The sequence below is a fragment of the Phyllobates terribilis genome, unplaced genomic scaffold (assembly GCF_046119375.1).
Source record: "Phyllobates terribilis strain yellow unplaced genomic scaffold, ASM4611937v1 Scaffold_1__5_contigs__length_1240528914, whole genome shotgun sequence".
NCBI lineage: Eukaryota > Metazoa > Chordata > Amphibia > Anura > Dendrobatidae > Phyllobates > Phyllobates terribilis.
The window spans coordinates 357896560-357915079 of record NW_027362761.1 but is presented as its reverse complement, the minus strand read 5'-3'; the positions used below and the strand labels follow the sequence as shown (position 1 = coordinate 357915079).

General features: G+C 42.7%; 1 protein-coding gene across 3 annotated transcripts in view; it reads left to right on the top strand.

Annotated features, from left to right (window-relative positions):
• The window catches only part of LOC141261631 (3'-5' RNA helicase YTHDC2-like), a 190200-nt gene that overhangs the window by 79004 nt on the left and 92676 nt on the right, over window positions 1-18520 (top strand). For all 3 annotated transcript variants that reach the window (XM_073676231.1, XM_073676229.1, XM_073676230.1), the window contains 2 exons: window positions 8979-9125; window positions 17267-17357. In XM_073676231.1, coding sequence (XP_073532332.1) covers window positions 8984-9125; window positions 17267-17357 — 233 coding nt within the window. In that variant the 5' untranslated portion in view covers window positions 8979-8983. The remainder of the gene's footprint in view (window positions 1-8978; window positions 9126-17266; window positions 17358-18520) is intronic.

Genomic DNA, 18520 nt, shown 5'->3' with positions numbered 1-18520 from the left:
AATGTAATATATGTCTATTACATTACATGAGATCAGTGATCAGAATGTAAAAAAAAAGTAAAAAAAAAAGTTTTTAAACTGTTAAAAAAAAAAATCACAAAATAAATAAAAATAAATAAATAAAATATTAAACCAATAAATCCATATATTTTTACAAAACCAAAAAAAGAACACATATTTGGTATCGCTGCGTCCAAAACAACCCAAGCTATAAAACTGTCACACTGATTAACTCCTTCTGTGCACACCGTAATAAAAATAAATGAAAAACGGAGCAAAAAAATATGCTTTTTCATCATATCGCCAAACAAAAAGTGGAAAAAAATGCGATCAAAAAGCAAAATAGTAAAAATAATGGTACCGCTGAAATCGTCATCTTGTTCCGCAAAAAACAAGCCGCCATACAGCTCCATCAGTCGAAAAATAAAAAAGTTATAGTGCTCAGAATAAAGCAATGCAAAAAAAATATTTTTTTCTATAAATTAGTTTTATTGTGTAAAAGCGCTAAAACATAAACAAAATATACAGTAAGTGTAGTATCGCTGTAAATGTACTGACCCGAAGAATAACGCTGCCTGATCACTTTTACCACACGCAGAACGGCATAAAAAAAAACCTCAAAGAACAATTCCTGAATTGGTTTTTGTTAATTTTACCTCCCAAAAAACTTAATAGAAAGCGATCAAAAAATGTCACGTACCCAAAAATGGTACCAATAAAAATGTCAACTCGTCCCGCAAAAAACAAGCCATCACATGACTGTCGGCCGAAATATGGAAAAATTATAGCTCTCAAAATATGGTGATGCAAAAACTAGATTTTGCTAAAAAAAAGCGTCTTTTAGTGTGTGACAGCTGTCAGTCATAAAAACCCGATATAAATCTGGTATCTCTGTAATCGCACCGACCCGAAGAATAAAGTAATCTCATCACTTATACCGCACGAGGAGCGGCGTAAAAAATAAATAAAACCAATTCTTCACCTGCTACTGATTTGTTTATTATGTCTCCGAAAGATTGCAGTAAGGCTCTGCTCACATTTATCCTGCGCTCTGCGCTGAGCACTTACACCAGAGTTTCCATGTAAATCTCTGAAATACGTGATTCAGCCAGAACCCATGACGGAAGATTCCCTGTAATGAGGCAGATATAGACCACTGTGGACGCCGTCTAGCCTGGGATCCCACGGTGTCATTTGTTTTAGGCGTGCATAAAAGTGCGGTTGGCCCGTTTTGTGCACTTCTGAAAAAAAGGACACCGCTAAACAGAGGCCAGACGGAGTCCAGAGTAACTCTGCTGCCTCATTACAGTGAATGGATTCCGCAGGGGTTTCATCTGAAATATATCACTTGGAAATTTAGATGGAAACCCCGATGTAAGTGCTCAGCCTAGAGCGCCGGATAAATGTTACGTAAAATGTTCCCAATAAAAGCTTCAACTCAGTCCTCAAAAAAAGCTAGTCCCCACTCAGGTCTGTCATCTGTTAAAAATATAAGGGACTTCCAAGTTACTCGTAGCAGAAAGGCTCTGGAAAAGCGAAATGGCCCTTGCCCCCCAAAAGAAATTCAGAAAATTTTGTGCTCCCAAATCCAAATGCCTATTCTACAATAATTTGTTCTCCAATTGTCAAATAGCACTCCGTCCCCCCCAGATCTCGACGTATGGCTGAGCGGTACGATACAGCCACATATGGGGTATTGCCACTTTTAGAAGAAATTGTGTGACACATTTCGGCACCATTTTTACCCATTGCCCTGTGTGAAAATGTAAAATCTGAGGGTAAAACATTTTTTTGTGGTAAAAATATAATTATGCTTTTTTCACTGCCCAATGGTATAAATTTAAAAATTAAAAAATACTCACTACTTCCCTAGATGAATTCCTTGAGAGGTGTAGTTTACAAAATGGGGTCACTTGTGGGGGTCTCTGCTGTTTCGGCATGTCAGCGACTCTTCAAATGTGACATGGTGTCAGCCACCTAGCCCAGCCAACATAGCGCTCCTTTATCTTCCGAACCCTGCCGTACACCAAAGCAGTGGTTTTCCCCCACATATGGGGTATCGGCGTACTCAGGAGAAATTGCACAACAAATTTCATGGTGCAATTTATCCTGTTACCCTTATGATAATGCAAAATTAAGGGATGAAAAACGGTTTTGTGGGAAAATTTTATTTTTACAGCTCAATATTATAATCTTCTGTGAAGCACCTTGGGGTTCAAGGTGCTCACCACACATCTGGATAAGTTCCCTAAGGGGTCTAGTTTCCAAAATGGTGTCACTTGTGGGGGGTTTCCACTGTTTAGGCACATCAGGGGCTCCCCAAATGCAACATGGCGTCCGCTAATTATTCAGACAAATTTTACATTCAAAAAGTCAAATGGCGCTCCTTCCCTTTCAAACCCTGCCGTGCGCCCAAACAGTGGTTTGCCTCCACATATGGGGTATCAGCGTGTTCAGGAGAAATTGCACAACAAATTTCATGGTGCAATTTTTCCTATTACCCTTATGATAATGCAAAATTAAGGGATGAAAAACGTTTTTGTGGGAAAAATGTGAAAATTTTATTTTTACAGCTCAATATTATAAACTTCTGTGAAGCACCTTGGGGTTCAAGGTGCTCACCACACATCTAGATAAGTTCCCTAAGGGGTCTAGTTTCCAAAATGGTGTCACTTGTGGGGGGTTTCCACTGTTTAGGCACATCAGGAGCTCTCCAAACGCAACATGGCGTCTGCTAATTATTCAGACAAATTTATATTCAAAAAGTCTAATGGCGCTCCTTCCCTTCCGAACCCTGCAGTGCGCCCAAACAGTGGTTTTCCCTCACATATGGGGAAATTGCACAAAAAAATTTGCGGTCCATTTTTTCCTGTTACCCCTGTGAAAATAGAAAAAATTGGGTCTAAAGTAACATTTTTGTGAAAAAAGTTAAATGTTAATTTTTTTCTTCCACATTCCAAAAATTCCTGTGAAGCACCTGAAGGGTTAATAAAGTTCTTGAATGTGGCTTTGAGCACCTTGAGGGGTGCAGTTTTTAGAATGGTGTCACTTTTTGGTATTTTCTGTCATAAAGACCCCTCAAAGTGACTTCAAATATGATGTGGTCCCTAAAAAAATGTTTTTGTAAATTTTGTTGGAAAAATGAGAAATCGCTGGTCAACTTTTAACCCTTATAGCTCCCTAACAAAAAAAAATTTTGCTTCCAAAATTGTGCTGATGTAAAGTAGACATGTGGGAAATGTTATTTATTAACTATTTTGTGTGACATATCTCTCTGATTTAAGGGCATGAAAATTCAAAGTTAGAAAATTGCTAAATTTTCAAAATTTTCGCCAAATTTCCGATTTTTTCACAAATAAACGTAAGTTATATCGAAGAAATTTTACCAGTATCATGAAGTACAATATGTCACGAAAAAACAATCTCAGAATCAGGGGAATACGTTGAAGCGTTCCAGAGTAATTACTTCATAAAGTGACAGTGGTCAGAATTGAAAAAATTGGCCCGCTCACGAAGGCAAAAACAGGCTCTGGTGCGAAGTGGTTAATTCAGAGAGAGATGTTACACAAAATAGTTAATAAATAACATTTTCCACATGTCTACTTTACATCAGCACAATTTTGGAACCAAAATTTTTTTTCATTGGGGAGCTCTAAGGGTTAAAAGTTGACCAGCGATTTCTCATTTTTCCAACAAAATTTACAAAACCATTTTTTTAGGGACCACATCATATTTAACCCCTTTAAAGCCCATGACGTACTATTACGCGTCTGTGCCCTGGGCTTTAAGAGCCTGACTCGTATTAGTACGTCATCGCGATCGCTCGCGCACACAGGCTGTGCGGGCGCGATCGCCTCCGGGTGTCAGCTGATTGTCACAGCTGACACCCGGTACTATGTGCATGGAGCGGTCCCGCACCGCTCCCAGCACATTAACCCCCGCAATGCTGCGATCGAAGTCGATCGCAGCATTGCGGTAGCAAGGGGAGGTGATCGGTATACTCACCTCCTCTTCCGGCCTCCAGCGCTGTCTGCCGCGGCTTCCCGGATGTTGCCATGACGACCCGATGTCGTCATGACAACATCCGGGTCACCAGACAGCTGGAAGATTGTTTAGACATGCGCAGTGCATCTCCAAACAATCTTCTCCCTATCCAGTGCTGACTGCCTGCATGGCACAGGGATGGTGCTGCATTCCTGTGCCATGCAGGTGATCAGAATAAAAAAAGTGAAAGTCCCATAGTGGGACAAAGTAAAAAAGTAAAAATCTCCCAGAAATTGAAAAAAAAAAAAAAAAAAATTGTAAAAATATAAAAATAAAAAAAATAATCCACTAAAACTATAAATATAATGTACCCATCAATAAATATTATTATGAAAAAAAAACAAACAAACAATGAAAGTACACATATTTGGTATCGCCGCGTCCGTAACGACCTGGCCTATAAAACTGTTCCACTAGTTAACCCCTTCAGTGAACACGGTAAAAAAAATAAATAAAAAACAAAGCAAAAAACAATGCTTTATCATCATACCGCCAAACAAAACATGGAATAACGCGATCAAAAAGACGAATATAAATAAAAATGGTACCGCTGAAAACGTCATCTCGTCCCGCAAAAAACAAGCCGCCATACAGCTCCATCATCCGAAAAATCAAAAAGTTACAGCTCTCAGAATAAAGCGATGCAAAAAAATAATTTTTTCTATAAAATAGCTTTTATTGTGTAAAAGCGCCAAAACGTAAAAAACTATATAAATGTGGTACCGCTGTAAACGTACTGACCTGAAGAATAAAGCTGCCTTATCACTTTTACCACACGCGGAACAGCATAAAAAAATGTAAAAAAAAAAAAATTCCTGAATTGTTGGTTTTTGTTTATTCTGCCTCCCAAAAGCTGGAATAGAAAGCGATCAAAAAATGTCACATGCCTGAAAATGGCACCAATAAAAACGTCAACTCATCCCGCAAAAAACAAGCCGTCACATGACTCTGTCGGCCAAAATATGGCGATGCAAAAACTAGATTTTACAAAATATGTGTCTTTTAGTGTGTGACAGCTGTCAATCATAAAAACCAGATATCATTCTGGTATCGCTGTAATCGCACCGACGCGAAGAATAAAATAATCTCATCACTTATACCGCACGAGGAACGGCGTAAAACATAAATGCTAGGGCTGGGGTTGGGATTGTGCTAATGTTAGGGTTGAGGTTGTTTTTTTTTTCAAAAGTAAGAAAAAAAAAAAAAAAAAGATGACGATATGGAAACTAGTGTTGAACGCAAGTGCTCGCTACTTGAGTTTGCATCGGGTGCTTGGGTATGCACTGAGTATCGCGGGTGCTCGAGTCTCCGCCCCATATGCTTCGCGGCCAAAAAAACCTTGCGGGGATTGACTGCCATGCACGAGCGATCCTCGCATTTTTTTTTTTGGGGTGTCTAATAACCGTGAAACATGCGGGCGGGGACTCGAGCATTTCACTTGAGCACCCGTGATACATGGTGCATACCTGAGTGCCCGATGCAAACTCAAGTAGCGAGCACTTGCGCTCAAGACTAATGACAACTTATTCAATATGAGGACCTCATGTTATCAAATTCTGTGTCGTACCTCTGGGTTCAAAATGTTCACTATACACCTTAATAAAATCCTTGAGGGGTATAGTTTCCAAAATGGGGTCACTTGTGGGGGAGCTCCACTGTTTAGGCACATCAGGGGCTCTCCAAACGCGACATGGTGTCCGCTAACAAATTGAATGGAAAATAGGCTCAAATTGTTAGCTTACACCATGTTGCGTTTGGAGAGCCCCTGTGTTCCTAAACATTGGAGCTCCCCCACAAGTGACCCCATTTTGGAAACTAGACCACCCAAGGCACCTATCTAGATGCATAGTGAGCACTTGGAACCCCCAGGTGCTTCATAAATTGATTCGTAAAAATGAAAGTGTTTTTTTTTTCCACTTTTTCATTTTTACAAATTTTACCACAATCATGAAGTACAATATGTCACGAAAAAACAATCTCAGAATCAGGGGGATCCGTTGAAGCTTTCCAGAGTAATTACCTCATAAAGTGACAGTGGTCAGAATTGTAAAAATTGGCCAGGTCATTAACGTGCAAACCACCCTCCGGGGTAAAGGGGTTAAAGTCACTTTGAGGGGTCTTTATGACAGAAAATACCCAAAAGTGACACCATTCTAAAAACTGCACCCCTCAAGATGTTTATTAACCCATCAGGTGCTTCACATGAGTTTTTGGAATGTGGAAGAAAAAAACTTTTTTCACAAAAATGTTACTTTAGACCCAATTTTTTTTTTTCCGCAGGGGTAACAGGAAAAAATGGACCCCAAAATTTGTTGTGCAATTTCTCCTGAGTAAGCAGATACCCCATATGTGAGGAAAAAACACTGTTTGGGCGCACGGCAGGGTTCGGAAGGGAAGGAGCGCTATTTGACTTTTTGAATGTAAAATTTGCTTGAATAATTAGCGGACGCCATGTTGCGTTTGGGGAGCTCCTGATGTGCCTAAACAGTGGAAACCTCCCACAAGTGACACCATTTTGGAAACTAGACCCCTCAGGGAACTTATCTAGATGTGTGGTGAGCACCTTGACCCCGAAAGTCCTTTACAGAAGTTTGTAACATGGAGCCGTGAAAATAAAAAAAATCTAACTTTTTCCACAAAAATGATGTTTTAGCCCCAATTTTTTTATTTTCACAAGGGTAAGAGGAGAAATTGGACCCCAAAAACTTTTGTGCAATTTCTCCTGAGTACGCCAATACCCCATATGTGAGGAAAATACAGTGTTTGGGCGCACGGCAGAGTTCACAAGGAAAGGAGCACTGTGTGACTTTTTGAACGCAAAATCGTCTGGAATCAAGAGCGGACGCCATGTCGCGTTTGGAGAGCCCCTGATGTGCCTAAATAGTTGAAAACCCCCACAAGTGACCCCATTTTGGAAACTACACCCCTCAAGGATTTTATCAAGGGGTATAGTGAACATTTTGAACCCAGAGGTACGTCACAGAATTTGATGACATTAGATCATCATATTGAATAAGTTGTCATTACTCTTGAGCGCAAGTGCTCGCTACTTGAGTTTGCATCGGGTACTCAGGTATGCACCATGTATCACGGGTGCTCAAGTGAAATGCTCGAGTCCCCGCCTGCATGTTTTATGGTTATTAGACACCCCAAAAAAAACATGCGGGGATCGCTCGTGCATGGCAGGCAATCCCCGCAAGGTTTTTTTGGCCTCGAAGCATATGGGGCGGAGACTCGAGCACCCGCGATGCTCAATGCATACCCGAGCACCCGATGCAAACTCAAGTAGCGAGCACTTGCGTTCAACACTAGTTGTCATATCGTCTTCTTTTTTTTTTTTTTACTTTTGAAAAAATAAAAACAACCTCAACCCTAACATTAGCACAACCCCAACCCCAGCCCTAGCGTTTATGTTTTACGCCGTTCCTCGTGCGGTATAAGTGATGAGATTATTTTATTCTTCAGGTCGGTGTGATTACAGCGATACCAGAATGATATCTGGTTTTTATGATTGACAGCTGTCACACACTAAAAGACACATATTTTGTAAAATCTAGTTTTTGCATCGCCATATTTTGGCCGACAGAGTCATGTGACGGCTTGTTTTTTGCGGGATGAGTTGACGTTTTTATTGGTGCCATTTTCAGGTATGTGACATTTTTTGATCGCTTTCTATTCCAGCTTTTGGGAGGCAGAATAAACAAAAAACAACAATTCAGGAATTGTTTTTTTTTTACATTTTTTTATGCTGTTCCGCGTGTGGTAAAAGTGATAAGGCAGCTTTATTCTTCAGGTCAGTACGTTTACAGCGGTACCACATTTATATAGTTTTTTACGTTTTGGCGCTTTTACACAATAAAAGCTATTTTATAGAAAAAATTATTTTTTGCATCGCTTTATTCTGAGAGCTATAACTTTTTGATTTTTCGGATGATGGAGCTGTGTAGCTGCTTGTTTTTTGCGGGACAAGATGACGTTTTCAGCGGTACCATTTTTATTTATATTCGTCTTTTTGATTGCGTGTTATTCCATTTTTTGTTTGGCGGTCTGATGATAAAGCATTGTTTTTTGCTTCATTTTTTATTTTAGTTTTTTACCTTGTTCACTGAAGGGGTTAACTAGTGGGTACAATTTTATAGGTCAGGTCGTTCCGGACGCGGCGATACCAAATATGTGTACTTTTATTGTTGTTTTTTTTTTTTCTCATAATAATTATTATTGATAGGTACATTATATTTTTATTTTTGGTGGATTATTTTTTTTATTTTTATAATTTTTTTTTTTCCACTTTCTGAGAGATTTTTTACTTTTTTACTTTGTCCCACTCTGGGACTTTCACTTTTTTTTATTCTGATCGCCTGCATAGCATAGGGATGGAGCACCATCCCTGTGCCATGCAGGCAGTCAGCGCTGCACAGTGAGAAGATTGTTTGGTCATGCACTGCTCATGACCAAAAAATCTTACTGCTGTCTGGTGACCCGGAAGTTGTCATGATGACATCGGGTCGTCATGGCAACACCCGGGAAGCCGCGGCAGACAGCGCTGGAGGCCGGAAGAGGAGGTGAGTATTGCGATCACCTCCCCTTAGCCACCGCAATGCTGCGATCGACTTTGATCGCAGCATTGCGGGATTAATGTGCCGGGAGCGGTGCGGGACCACTCCCTGCACATAGTACCGGGTGTCAGCTGTGACAATCAGCTGACACCCGGCGGCGATCGTGCCCGCACAGCCTGTGTGCGTGCGCGATCGCGATGACGTACTAATACCGGTCAGGCTCTTAAGTCCCAGGGCACAGACGCGTATTAGTACGTCATGTGCTTTATTAATCATGATACATTTTCAGTAAAGTTGATTACATAGTTGTTTGATCCTTTTGTTGTGTGTTTTTTTTTTTTTTTGTAAAGTAGATAAATATATACTTTTTTTGTGCAGTAAAAATGTCACGTTCTGGTGCAATTTTGAAATCCAGCACTTCCAAATCTGGAAAAGCGAAAGGGCTGAAGGACATTCATATAGATGAAGAGGTGGAGATTGCTGTTAATATCGCATTGGACAGATTTTGTGATGGTGATCAGAAAGGTAAATCGTCAGGACCATTATTCTATTACTTTGTAATTTCATTATGTGAACGCTTCATTGTACAGCAAAAATAGATGCACGTATATAGTTTACATGCCTGACTCCTATATTTTTACCCTCTTGTTCATAAATCTGTTGTTTCCTTGCTGTGGATCCTTTCCTCATAAAGTGAGTGACTCGTGTAATAAATGGATGTCAGAGAATTTGTGCTTATGGAATACCCAGATAATAAAAAGTAACATTGTACTTTCAATTATGAAGAAAAATTCCAAGTGTTGACAACTAAATAAAATCTTCAAAACTTTATTTCAGAACATAGAATTAACATTCATAGTGGTAGATGAGATAATGCTCAGACGTGTTTCAGGCGTCAATTAATAATTCAACCACTATAACTCTGCCATTGGAGGAGCGCAGGAGCTGAATCCAGTGTAGGAGCATGTGCTCTTTGCCTACTGCCTAATAAACTGGCCAATGCTGGTAGACTGCAGATGTGGCCAGTAATCTGGGTGGTGAGCAGTATATTATAGAATTTCAGTATTTTGCGGAATATCAGACGCACTGAACCATAAGATGTACCCCAAATTTTGAGGAGGAAAATTTTCTTTTTCATGTGTCAAATGGGGGTCCGTCTTATAGTCCGAATTTAGCTTATTGGGGGGAGGGCGGTGGAGCAGGGTCACAGGAGGCAGGGTTGCCGCTGCAGGAAGCCTGTAGCGGCAGGAATGGGGCGATGCTGCAGGCCCTGGGCAGGGAGGAGGAGTTGTCCCGGTATTTGCAAGGCAGGAGCCATTGATCTCCCGGAGGTGGGTTTTAAGAAAATGTCGGCTGTGCAGGCAGGATCAAAGTCCCGCTCTGCACATTGATCTCCTGGCTTGGGTGCTTCAGGAAAATGGCTGCCGGAGGCAGCTCATGCGCAGATTGAGTTCTCGTCTCGTCATTGAGCCGAGATATAGATTTGCGCATATGCCGCCTTCAGTGGCCATTTTCCTGATGCACCCAAGCCAGGAAATCAATGTGCAGAGTGGGACTCCGCTCCTGCCTGCACCGCCGATATTTTCTTGAAGCCCACCGCCTAGACACCCCTCCTCTCAGTCCAGGGCCTTCAGCATTGCCTCACTCCTGCCGACACTGGCTTCCTGCAGCGGCGACCCTACCTCCTGTGACCCCTCTACACTGCTGCTGCCACCCCCTCCCCACTGAAAGCTATATTTACATTATAAGACACCCCCCACCCCCATTTTTTCTCCCAAATTTGGGGGAAAAAAGTGCATCTTATAGTTTGCAAAATCTGGTAATAATCCTTTCTTTCCTGAAAACAGAGAAAAACAGAGAGAAAACAGAGAGGATTGTTAATAAGTGAATTGCAAAGTTGCTTGTTTTTACAAGAACTTTACAATTTACAGTACAGACCAAAAGTTTGGACACACCTTCTCATTTAAAGATTTTTCTGTATTTTCATGACTTTGAAAATTGTACATTCACACTGAAGGCATCAAAACTATGAATTAACACATGTGGAATTATATACTTAACAAAAAAGTGTGAAACAACTGAAAATATGTCTTATATTCTAGGTTCTTCAAAGTAGCCACCTTTTGCTTTGATGACTGCTTTGCACACTCTTGGCATTCTCTTGATGAGCTTCAAGAGGTAGTCACCGGAAATGGTTTTCACTTCACAGGTGTGCCCTGTCAGATTTAATAAGTGGGAATTCTTGCCTTATAAATGGAGTTGGGACCATCAGTTATGCTGTGCAGAAGTCATGTGGATACACAGCTGATAGTCCTACTGAATAGACTGTTAGCTTCTTTTTTCTTGCCATAATACATATTCTAAGTAAAGAAAAACGAGTGGCCATCATTACTTTAAGAAATGAAGGTCAGTCAGTCCAAAAAATTGGAAAAACTTTGAAAGTTTCCCCAAGTGTAGTTGCAAAAACCATCAAGCACTACAAAGAAACTGGCTCACATGAGGACCGCCCCAGGAAAGGAAGACCAAGAGTTACCTCTGCTTCTGAGGATAAGTTTATCCGAGTCACCAGCCTCAGAAATCGCAGGTTAACAGCAGCTCAGATTAGAGACCAGGTCAATGCCACACAGAGTTCTAGCAGCAGACACATCTCTACAACAACTGTTAAGAGGAGACTTTGTGCAGCAGGCCTTCATGGTTAAATAGCTGCTAGGAAACCACTGCTAAGGACAGGCAACAAGCAGAAGAGACTTGTTTGGGTTAAAGAACATAAGGAATGGACATTAAACTAGTGGAAATCTGTGCTTTGGTCTGATGAGTCCAAATTTGAGATCTTTGGTTCCAACCACCGTGTCTTTGTGCGATGCAGAAAAGGTGAACGGATGGACTCTACATGCCTGGTTCCCACCATGAAGCATGGAGGAGGAGGTGTGATGGTGTAGGGGTGCTTTGCTGGTGACACTGTTGGGGATTTATTCAAAATTTAAGGCATACTGAACCAGCATGGCTACCACAGCATCTTGCAGCGGCATGCTATTCCATCTGGTTTGCGTTTAGTTGGACCATCATTTATTTTTCAACAGTACAATGACCCCAAACACACCTCCAGGCTGTGTAAGGGCTATTTGACCAAGATGGAGTCACCAGACCTGAACCTAATCGAGATGGTTTGGGGTGAGCTGGACCGCAGAGTGAAGGCAAAAGGGCCAACAAGTGCTAAGCATCTCTGGGAACTCCTTCAAGATTGTTGGAAGACCATTTCCGGTGACTACCTCTTGAAGCTCATCAAGAGAATGCCTAGAGTGTGCAAAGCAGTCTTCAAAGCAAAAGGTGGCTACTTTGAAGAACCTAGAATATAAGACATATTTTCAGTTGTTTCACACTTTTTTGTTAAGTATATAATTCCACATGTGTTAATTCATAGTTTTGATGCCTTTAGTGTGAATGTACAATTTTCATAGTCATGAAAATACAGAAAAATCTTTAACCCCTTTACGACATAGGGCGTATTAATACGTATCTGTGCCCTGGGCCTTATGGACCAGATACGTGTTTATACGCCCTATCTTTAATGCGGCACCGCGACCGTAGTCGCGGTGATAGCATTAAAATTCCGGTGCCATCTTACCTTAGGGTAGATGGCGCCGGCATCTCGGGGTGTGTCGCCACCCCTTCACACCCACGATCGCTGTGATTGGCGGTTCAATTCTGAGCAGCCAATCACAGCATTTCTCACTGTTTCCGGCAATCAGATTGCCCGAAACAGTGATGTGCAGCCTAGGATCGTTGCTCCTAAGAGCACCGATCCTAGGCTGTTGCCTAGTAACCTTAGCCCTGTCCCCAAACTGTTAGGATCAGTGCGATCGCCGATCAAATCGATCGCACCCATCACAGCGGGATCGTGCAGTAACAGGGCGGTCACGGGGCGGTGACCGGCTTGTGACCTGCCTGTCACCTCCCCATGACCCCCTGTGATGTCATATATTCCCCAGCCAGCTCTGATTGGAGCGATCAATGATTACATCGATCGCTCCAATCAGAGTACCTGGACACAGGTGACAGGGCGGTCACAGGGCGGTGACCGGCTTGTGACCTGCCTGTCACCTCCCTGTGACCCCCTGTGGTACGTGCCCAGGCCCCAGCCATCTCTGATTGGTGCGATCGATGTCATCATCGATCGCACCAATAAGAGTACCTGACCGGGAGGTGACCGGCCTGTGAACTGCCTGTCACCCCCCTGTGACCGCCCTGCAGATCCTCACACTTTGTGAGGATTTCTACAGAGCGGTCACGTCTTATCTGCGCTGTGCTGGGCATTATAGTGCCACAGAATCTTTTGTTACACTACAAGACCTTTCTCCTACCTGCTCCAGTCGCTGCTGCTGCTCTGGCATCCTGCTGCGGTCTCCAGGGTCCTGAATCTCCTGCTCCGGCGTCCTGCTGCTGTCTCCAGGATCCTGGGTCTCCAGCTCCTTATCCTGCTGCTGCGGATCCTGCTCCAGAGCCTCTTCCAGAACCGGCTGCTGATCCTGCTGAAAGAAGAACAGAGAAGACTTTGGTAAGTCCATCTCTGTTCTCCCCTCTCCCCCCCCCTCCTCCTCTCCCCCCTTCCTTTTACCCCCAATCCTCCTTCCCCCCAGTCCCCCAGTTTTTTTGTTTTTTTTTGTGCGTCCTGCAGCTGCCGAGCGCTGAGAAGTGTCTACGTCACTGATCAACGTCCGTGTTCGCTGCTTTTCAGGACTTTTTCTTGTCCCTGTCAATTCCCCCCCCCCCCACACCTTTGCACCACATCCGCGCACACACCCAGCAGCTGCCAAGAGTTGATTGGTGACATAGTTCACCGATCCGCACTCGTGCTCGCTGTTTGCACCACCTACGGTAGTTCCTTTTTTTCTCTTTTTTTTTTTTTCAGAAAAAAAAAAGTTCACACCAAGCACACTGACACACACACACTCTAAATAAAGTACTGACACACACGCACCACATACACGAGAAAAAAAAAATTTCCGGCTCATCCCAAACTCGCAATTCAGCGGAGGAGGCATACGCTATTGTTCCCTCCAACACTGAGACTGACAGTGAGGGCGAGGATCCCACATTTCTTTACTTTTCCGACGCCTCATCATCCTCCTCTTCCTCCTCAGGTGCTGCTTGACTGCCCCGCAGTCGTCGCAGGAGAGAAGATGTTCCAGCGCCCCCCACTACTGATCCCGTATGGACCTTGCCCCTCCGAAAATTTTGAGCCACTGATTCCTGATTTCGTGGCGGAATCAGGAATCAAGTTTGACACCACCGGCCTCACAGAAATAGACTTTTTCAAAGTCTTTTTCTCTGAGGATTTTATAAACCTCATGGTGGGCCAAACTAATTTTTATGCTCATCAATTTTTGAAACAAAACCCCTCTTCATCATTTTCTAACTGGTCTCCTGTAGACGCAGAAGAAATGATGAAGTTTTGGGGCCTGGTCCTTCATATGGGGATCCTGAAAAAAACAGAGGTTCTGCAATACTGGAGTGTTGACGTTTTGTATAACACTCCAGTGTTCTGAATGGTCATGACCCGGACACGTTTTGAGGCCATCCACAAATTCTTGCAATACCAAGATAATGCAAGGTGTCCTGCACTCGATGACCCAAACTTTGATAGTCTTTTCAAAGTTCGGCCGGTCATCGAGCACTTCAACAACAAGTTTGGTGAAGTGTACGTGCCCCAAAGGGACATCTGCGTGGATGAGTCCTTAATTTCTTTTAAAGGGCGGCTTGGATTCCGGCAGTACCTGCCCAGTAAAAGGTCCAGGTACGGGATCAAGCTGTATAAACTTTGTGAGAGTACCTCAGGGTACACTCACAAGTTTAGAGTTTATGAAGGGAAGGACTCCCGGATTGAACCCCCTGAATGCCCCCCTGTTCTGGGAGTGAGTGGGAGAATTGTGTGGGACTTGGTGCACCCACTGCTGAATACAGGTTATCACATGTACGTGGATAACTTTTACACAAGTATCCCGCTCTTCAAGTCCCTCTCTGTGCGACATACCGCAGCTTGCGGTACTGTCCGCAAAAATTAGAAAGGCCTCCCAAAGACGCTAATTGGGCAGCTGCTCAGAAGGGGTGAGAGCAGAGCCCAATGTAGCGACCACCTGTTGGTGGTCAAGTACAAGGACAAGAGGGATGTCCTTCTCTTGACCACCATATATGGTGATGGCAGCACCCTCAGCACTGTAAGAGGTTCCACTACACAGGTCGCCAAACCAGACTGTGTAGTGGGGTACAACAAGTACATGGGGGGAGTTGATCTCTCCGATCAAGTCCTCCAGCCGTGCAGTGCTTTGAGAAAGGCCAAGGTATGGTATAAGAAGCTGGCCGTGCACATTGTTCTGATGGCAATGCACAACGCTTTCTTTCTATCAAAATGTGCAGGCCAGACTTCTGCGTCGTATCTTCACTTTCAGGAGACAGTTATCAAGGTCCTGATATTTGGCAGTGGTGGCGGAGCGGGCCCCACTACTTCTGGAACTGAAGGACCTCGAATTGTACCGGGCCAGCATTTCCCGGGGCAGATCCCTCACAGCGGAAAAAAAGGTAAGTCACAAAAGAAGTGCCGAGTGTGTTACCGAAGGGGAATACGCAAGGACACCATTTACCAATGTGACACCTGCCCCGACAAACCTGGCCTCTGCATGAAAGACTGCTTCAAAAGGTACCATACTTCCATGGACTATTGAATTAATTTTTGACGTATGACAACCTGACGAACACTACACAGCTGACGTAGTGTTCGTCAGGTTGTCATGCTTCAGTTGTGTAGTGTTTGTCAGGTTGTCCTACACAACTGGCGTATAACATTACATTATAAAATTGACAAACCAGGTATCCGTTCCAAAAAGGGGGCACTTGTTGGGCATTTCCACTGTTTAGGCACATCAGGGGCTCTGAGAACGTGACATGACCCCCGCAGACCATTCCATCAAAGTCTGCATTCCAAAGCGTCACTCCTTCCCTTCCGAGCCCTGACATACGCCCAAACAGTAGTTTTCTCCAGCACATTGGGTATCAGCGTACTCAGGAGAAATTGCACAAGAACTTTTGGGGTCCAATTTCTCCTAGTACCCTCGTGAAAATAAATATATTGCGGCTAAAAGAGCGTTTTTGTGGAAAAAAAATGATTTTTTTTTTCACGGCTCTACGTCATAAACCTTTGCAAAACACTTGGGGGTTCAAAGTGCTCACCACACATCTAGATAAGTTCCCTGAAGGGTCTAGTTTCCAAAATGGGGTCACTTGTGGGGGAGCTCCAATGTTTAGGCACACAGGGGCTCTCCAAACGCGACATGGTGTCCGCTAACAAATTGGAACCATGTCGCGTTTGGAGAGCCCCTGTGTGCCTAAACATTGGAGCTCCCCCACAAGTGACCCCATTTTTGGAAACTAGACCCCCCCAAGGCACCTATCTAGATGCATAGTGAGCACTTGGAACCCCCAGGTGCTTCACAAATTAATCCGTAAAAATAAAAAAGTGTTTTTTTTTTTCCACTTTTTCATTTTTACGAATCAATTTGTGAAGCACCTGGGGGTTCCAAGTGCTCACTATGCATCTAGATAGGTGCCTTGGGGGGTCTAGTTTCCAAATTGGGGTCACTTGTGGGGGAGCTCCAATGTTTAGGCACACAGGGACTCTCCAAACGCAACATGGTGTCCGCTAATTATTCAAGCAAATTTTACAGTCAAAAAGTCAAATGGCGCTCCTTCCCTTTGCTCCCAAACAGTGGTTTTTCCCCACATATGGGGTATCTTTTTTGCCCAGGGGAAATTGCACAAATTTTGGGGTCCATTTTTTCTTGTTACCCCTGCGAAAATAAAAAAAAATTGGGTCTAAAGTAACATTTTTGTGAAAAAGTTAAATGTTCATTTTTTTCTTCCACATTCCAAAAATTCCTGTGAAGCACCTGAAGGGTTAATAAAGTTCTTGAATGTGGTTTTGAGCACCTTGAGGGGTGCAGTTTTTAGAATGGTGTCACTTTTGGGTATTTTCTGTCATAAAGACCTCTTAAAGTGACTTCAAATGTGATGTGGTCCCTAGAAAAATGGTTTTGTAAATTTTGTTGGAAAAATGAGAAATCGCTGGTCAACTTTTAACCCTTATAGCTCCCTAACAAAAAAAAATTTTGGTTCCAAAATTGTACTGATGTAAAGTAAACATGTGGGAAATGTTATTTATTAACTATTTTGTGTGATATATCTCTCTGATTTAAGGGCATAAAAATTCAAATTTTGAAAATTGCTAAATTTTCAAAATTTTCGCCAAGTTTCCGTTTTTTTCACAAATAAACGCAAGTGATATCGAAGAAATTTTACCACAATCATGAAGTACAATATGTCACGAAAAAACAATCTCCGAATCAGGGGGATCCGTTGAAGCGTTCCAGAGTAATTACCTCATAAAGTGACAGTGGTCAGAATTGTAAAAATTGGCCTGGTCATTAACGTGCAAACCACCCTCAGGGGTAAAGGGGTTAAATGAGGTGTGTCCAAACTTTTGGTCTGTACTGTACCTCATTTATGATTGTGAGAAAACTTTCGATAGCAACTGTTTTAATATGACATTACTTGGACTGAATGTTGGTTAAACGCACTAAAAGAGTCTGAATTATTGTACTTTTCACATGATTCAGAGATGGAGTTCCCTTCTTCCCTGACCGGCACTGATAGAGCTTTTATCCATCGTCTTCCCCAATCACTTGGACTAATATCTAAGAGCAAAGGGTAAGTTACTGCTTGAACCTTACATATTAATTTTTTATTTGTAATGAAAAGGTTCATCTAACCTCCGAATATAAATACTTTGTTACACTTAATTTAGTGAAACTGTTGTTTCAGTAGCGAATGTGACTATTTGGCTGAAAATGTCTTGCCTCAATTATAAATATGTAAATTACCGCACTCCTGGGGTGGTAGAGGTGCTCAGGTAGGGTTGCAAGCCCGTAGTGTAATCTATTTTTGTCCCCTTAGATTCCATCCTAATGGTGTTCCCATTCCTATCTCCCATCCTGATTGTACCCTCCTCCTTATCCATCATCCTCCTGAATTTCTACCAGCACTACAGCGCTCCTGTACCGGGTGCAACGCACAACCATGCCAGTGGAACGCATCGCATGCGTCACTTCCGGTCACGTGACCGGCGAACGCCCAATAGGACCTGGTTAACGTCATTTGACGCGACTTCCGGTTTTAAGGTCCTTCACCGCGTTCCTCACTACACACATCTATTCCACTGCCACCAATGATTGGTTTTGGGCCTTTTCTGCACCGCCCCATCCCCTATATAACTCTATACCTCCACCCCTCACTACAGCCTGACCAGAACTAACGGTGGACGCCGTGTTCCTCTCCCCATACGGCTGCATTTGGACTCTGCATCCCACAGGTATTTTCCACCTTCTTTTTTAACTCCATGAGTACTTGTGGCATTGTCCCTCTACTCATAATTCTATTTGTCCACAGTACTCTGTGCCATATCCGGCCACAGCCTTACTCCTTCCAACATAATAAACTTGGTAGGTTCCCTCCTCTCATTTCATCCAATCCTTTCCTTTTGTCGTCCTAGTCCTCTTTCCCATCCTTTCCCCATGTTGTATACTCTGTATCATGTTTACATGACTTTTTGATTATATTGTACTATATATTCTGTATTTATACTTGTCCATGCGATACTTATTTTTGTTTTCTTCACTTTTGTAGTACACCGATGAAGGTCCTTGTGACCGAAACGTCTGCATGTTGTACTGCAATTTATTATTAAAAATTCTTTCATAAATAATAACTCTGATGTCAATTGAGTGCCAGGTTATTTTACGTTTGCCTCAATTATAACACAGAACAAAATGACTCAGAAATCACTGGTTCACTTCTACATTCTGTATATTTCT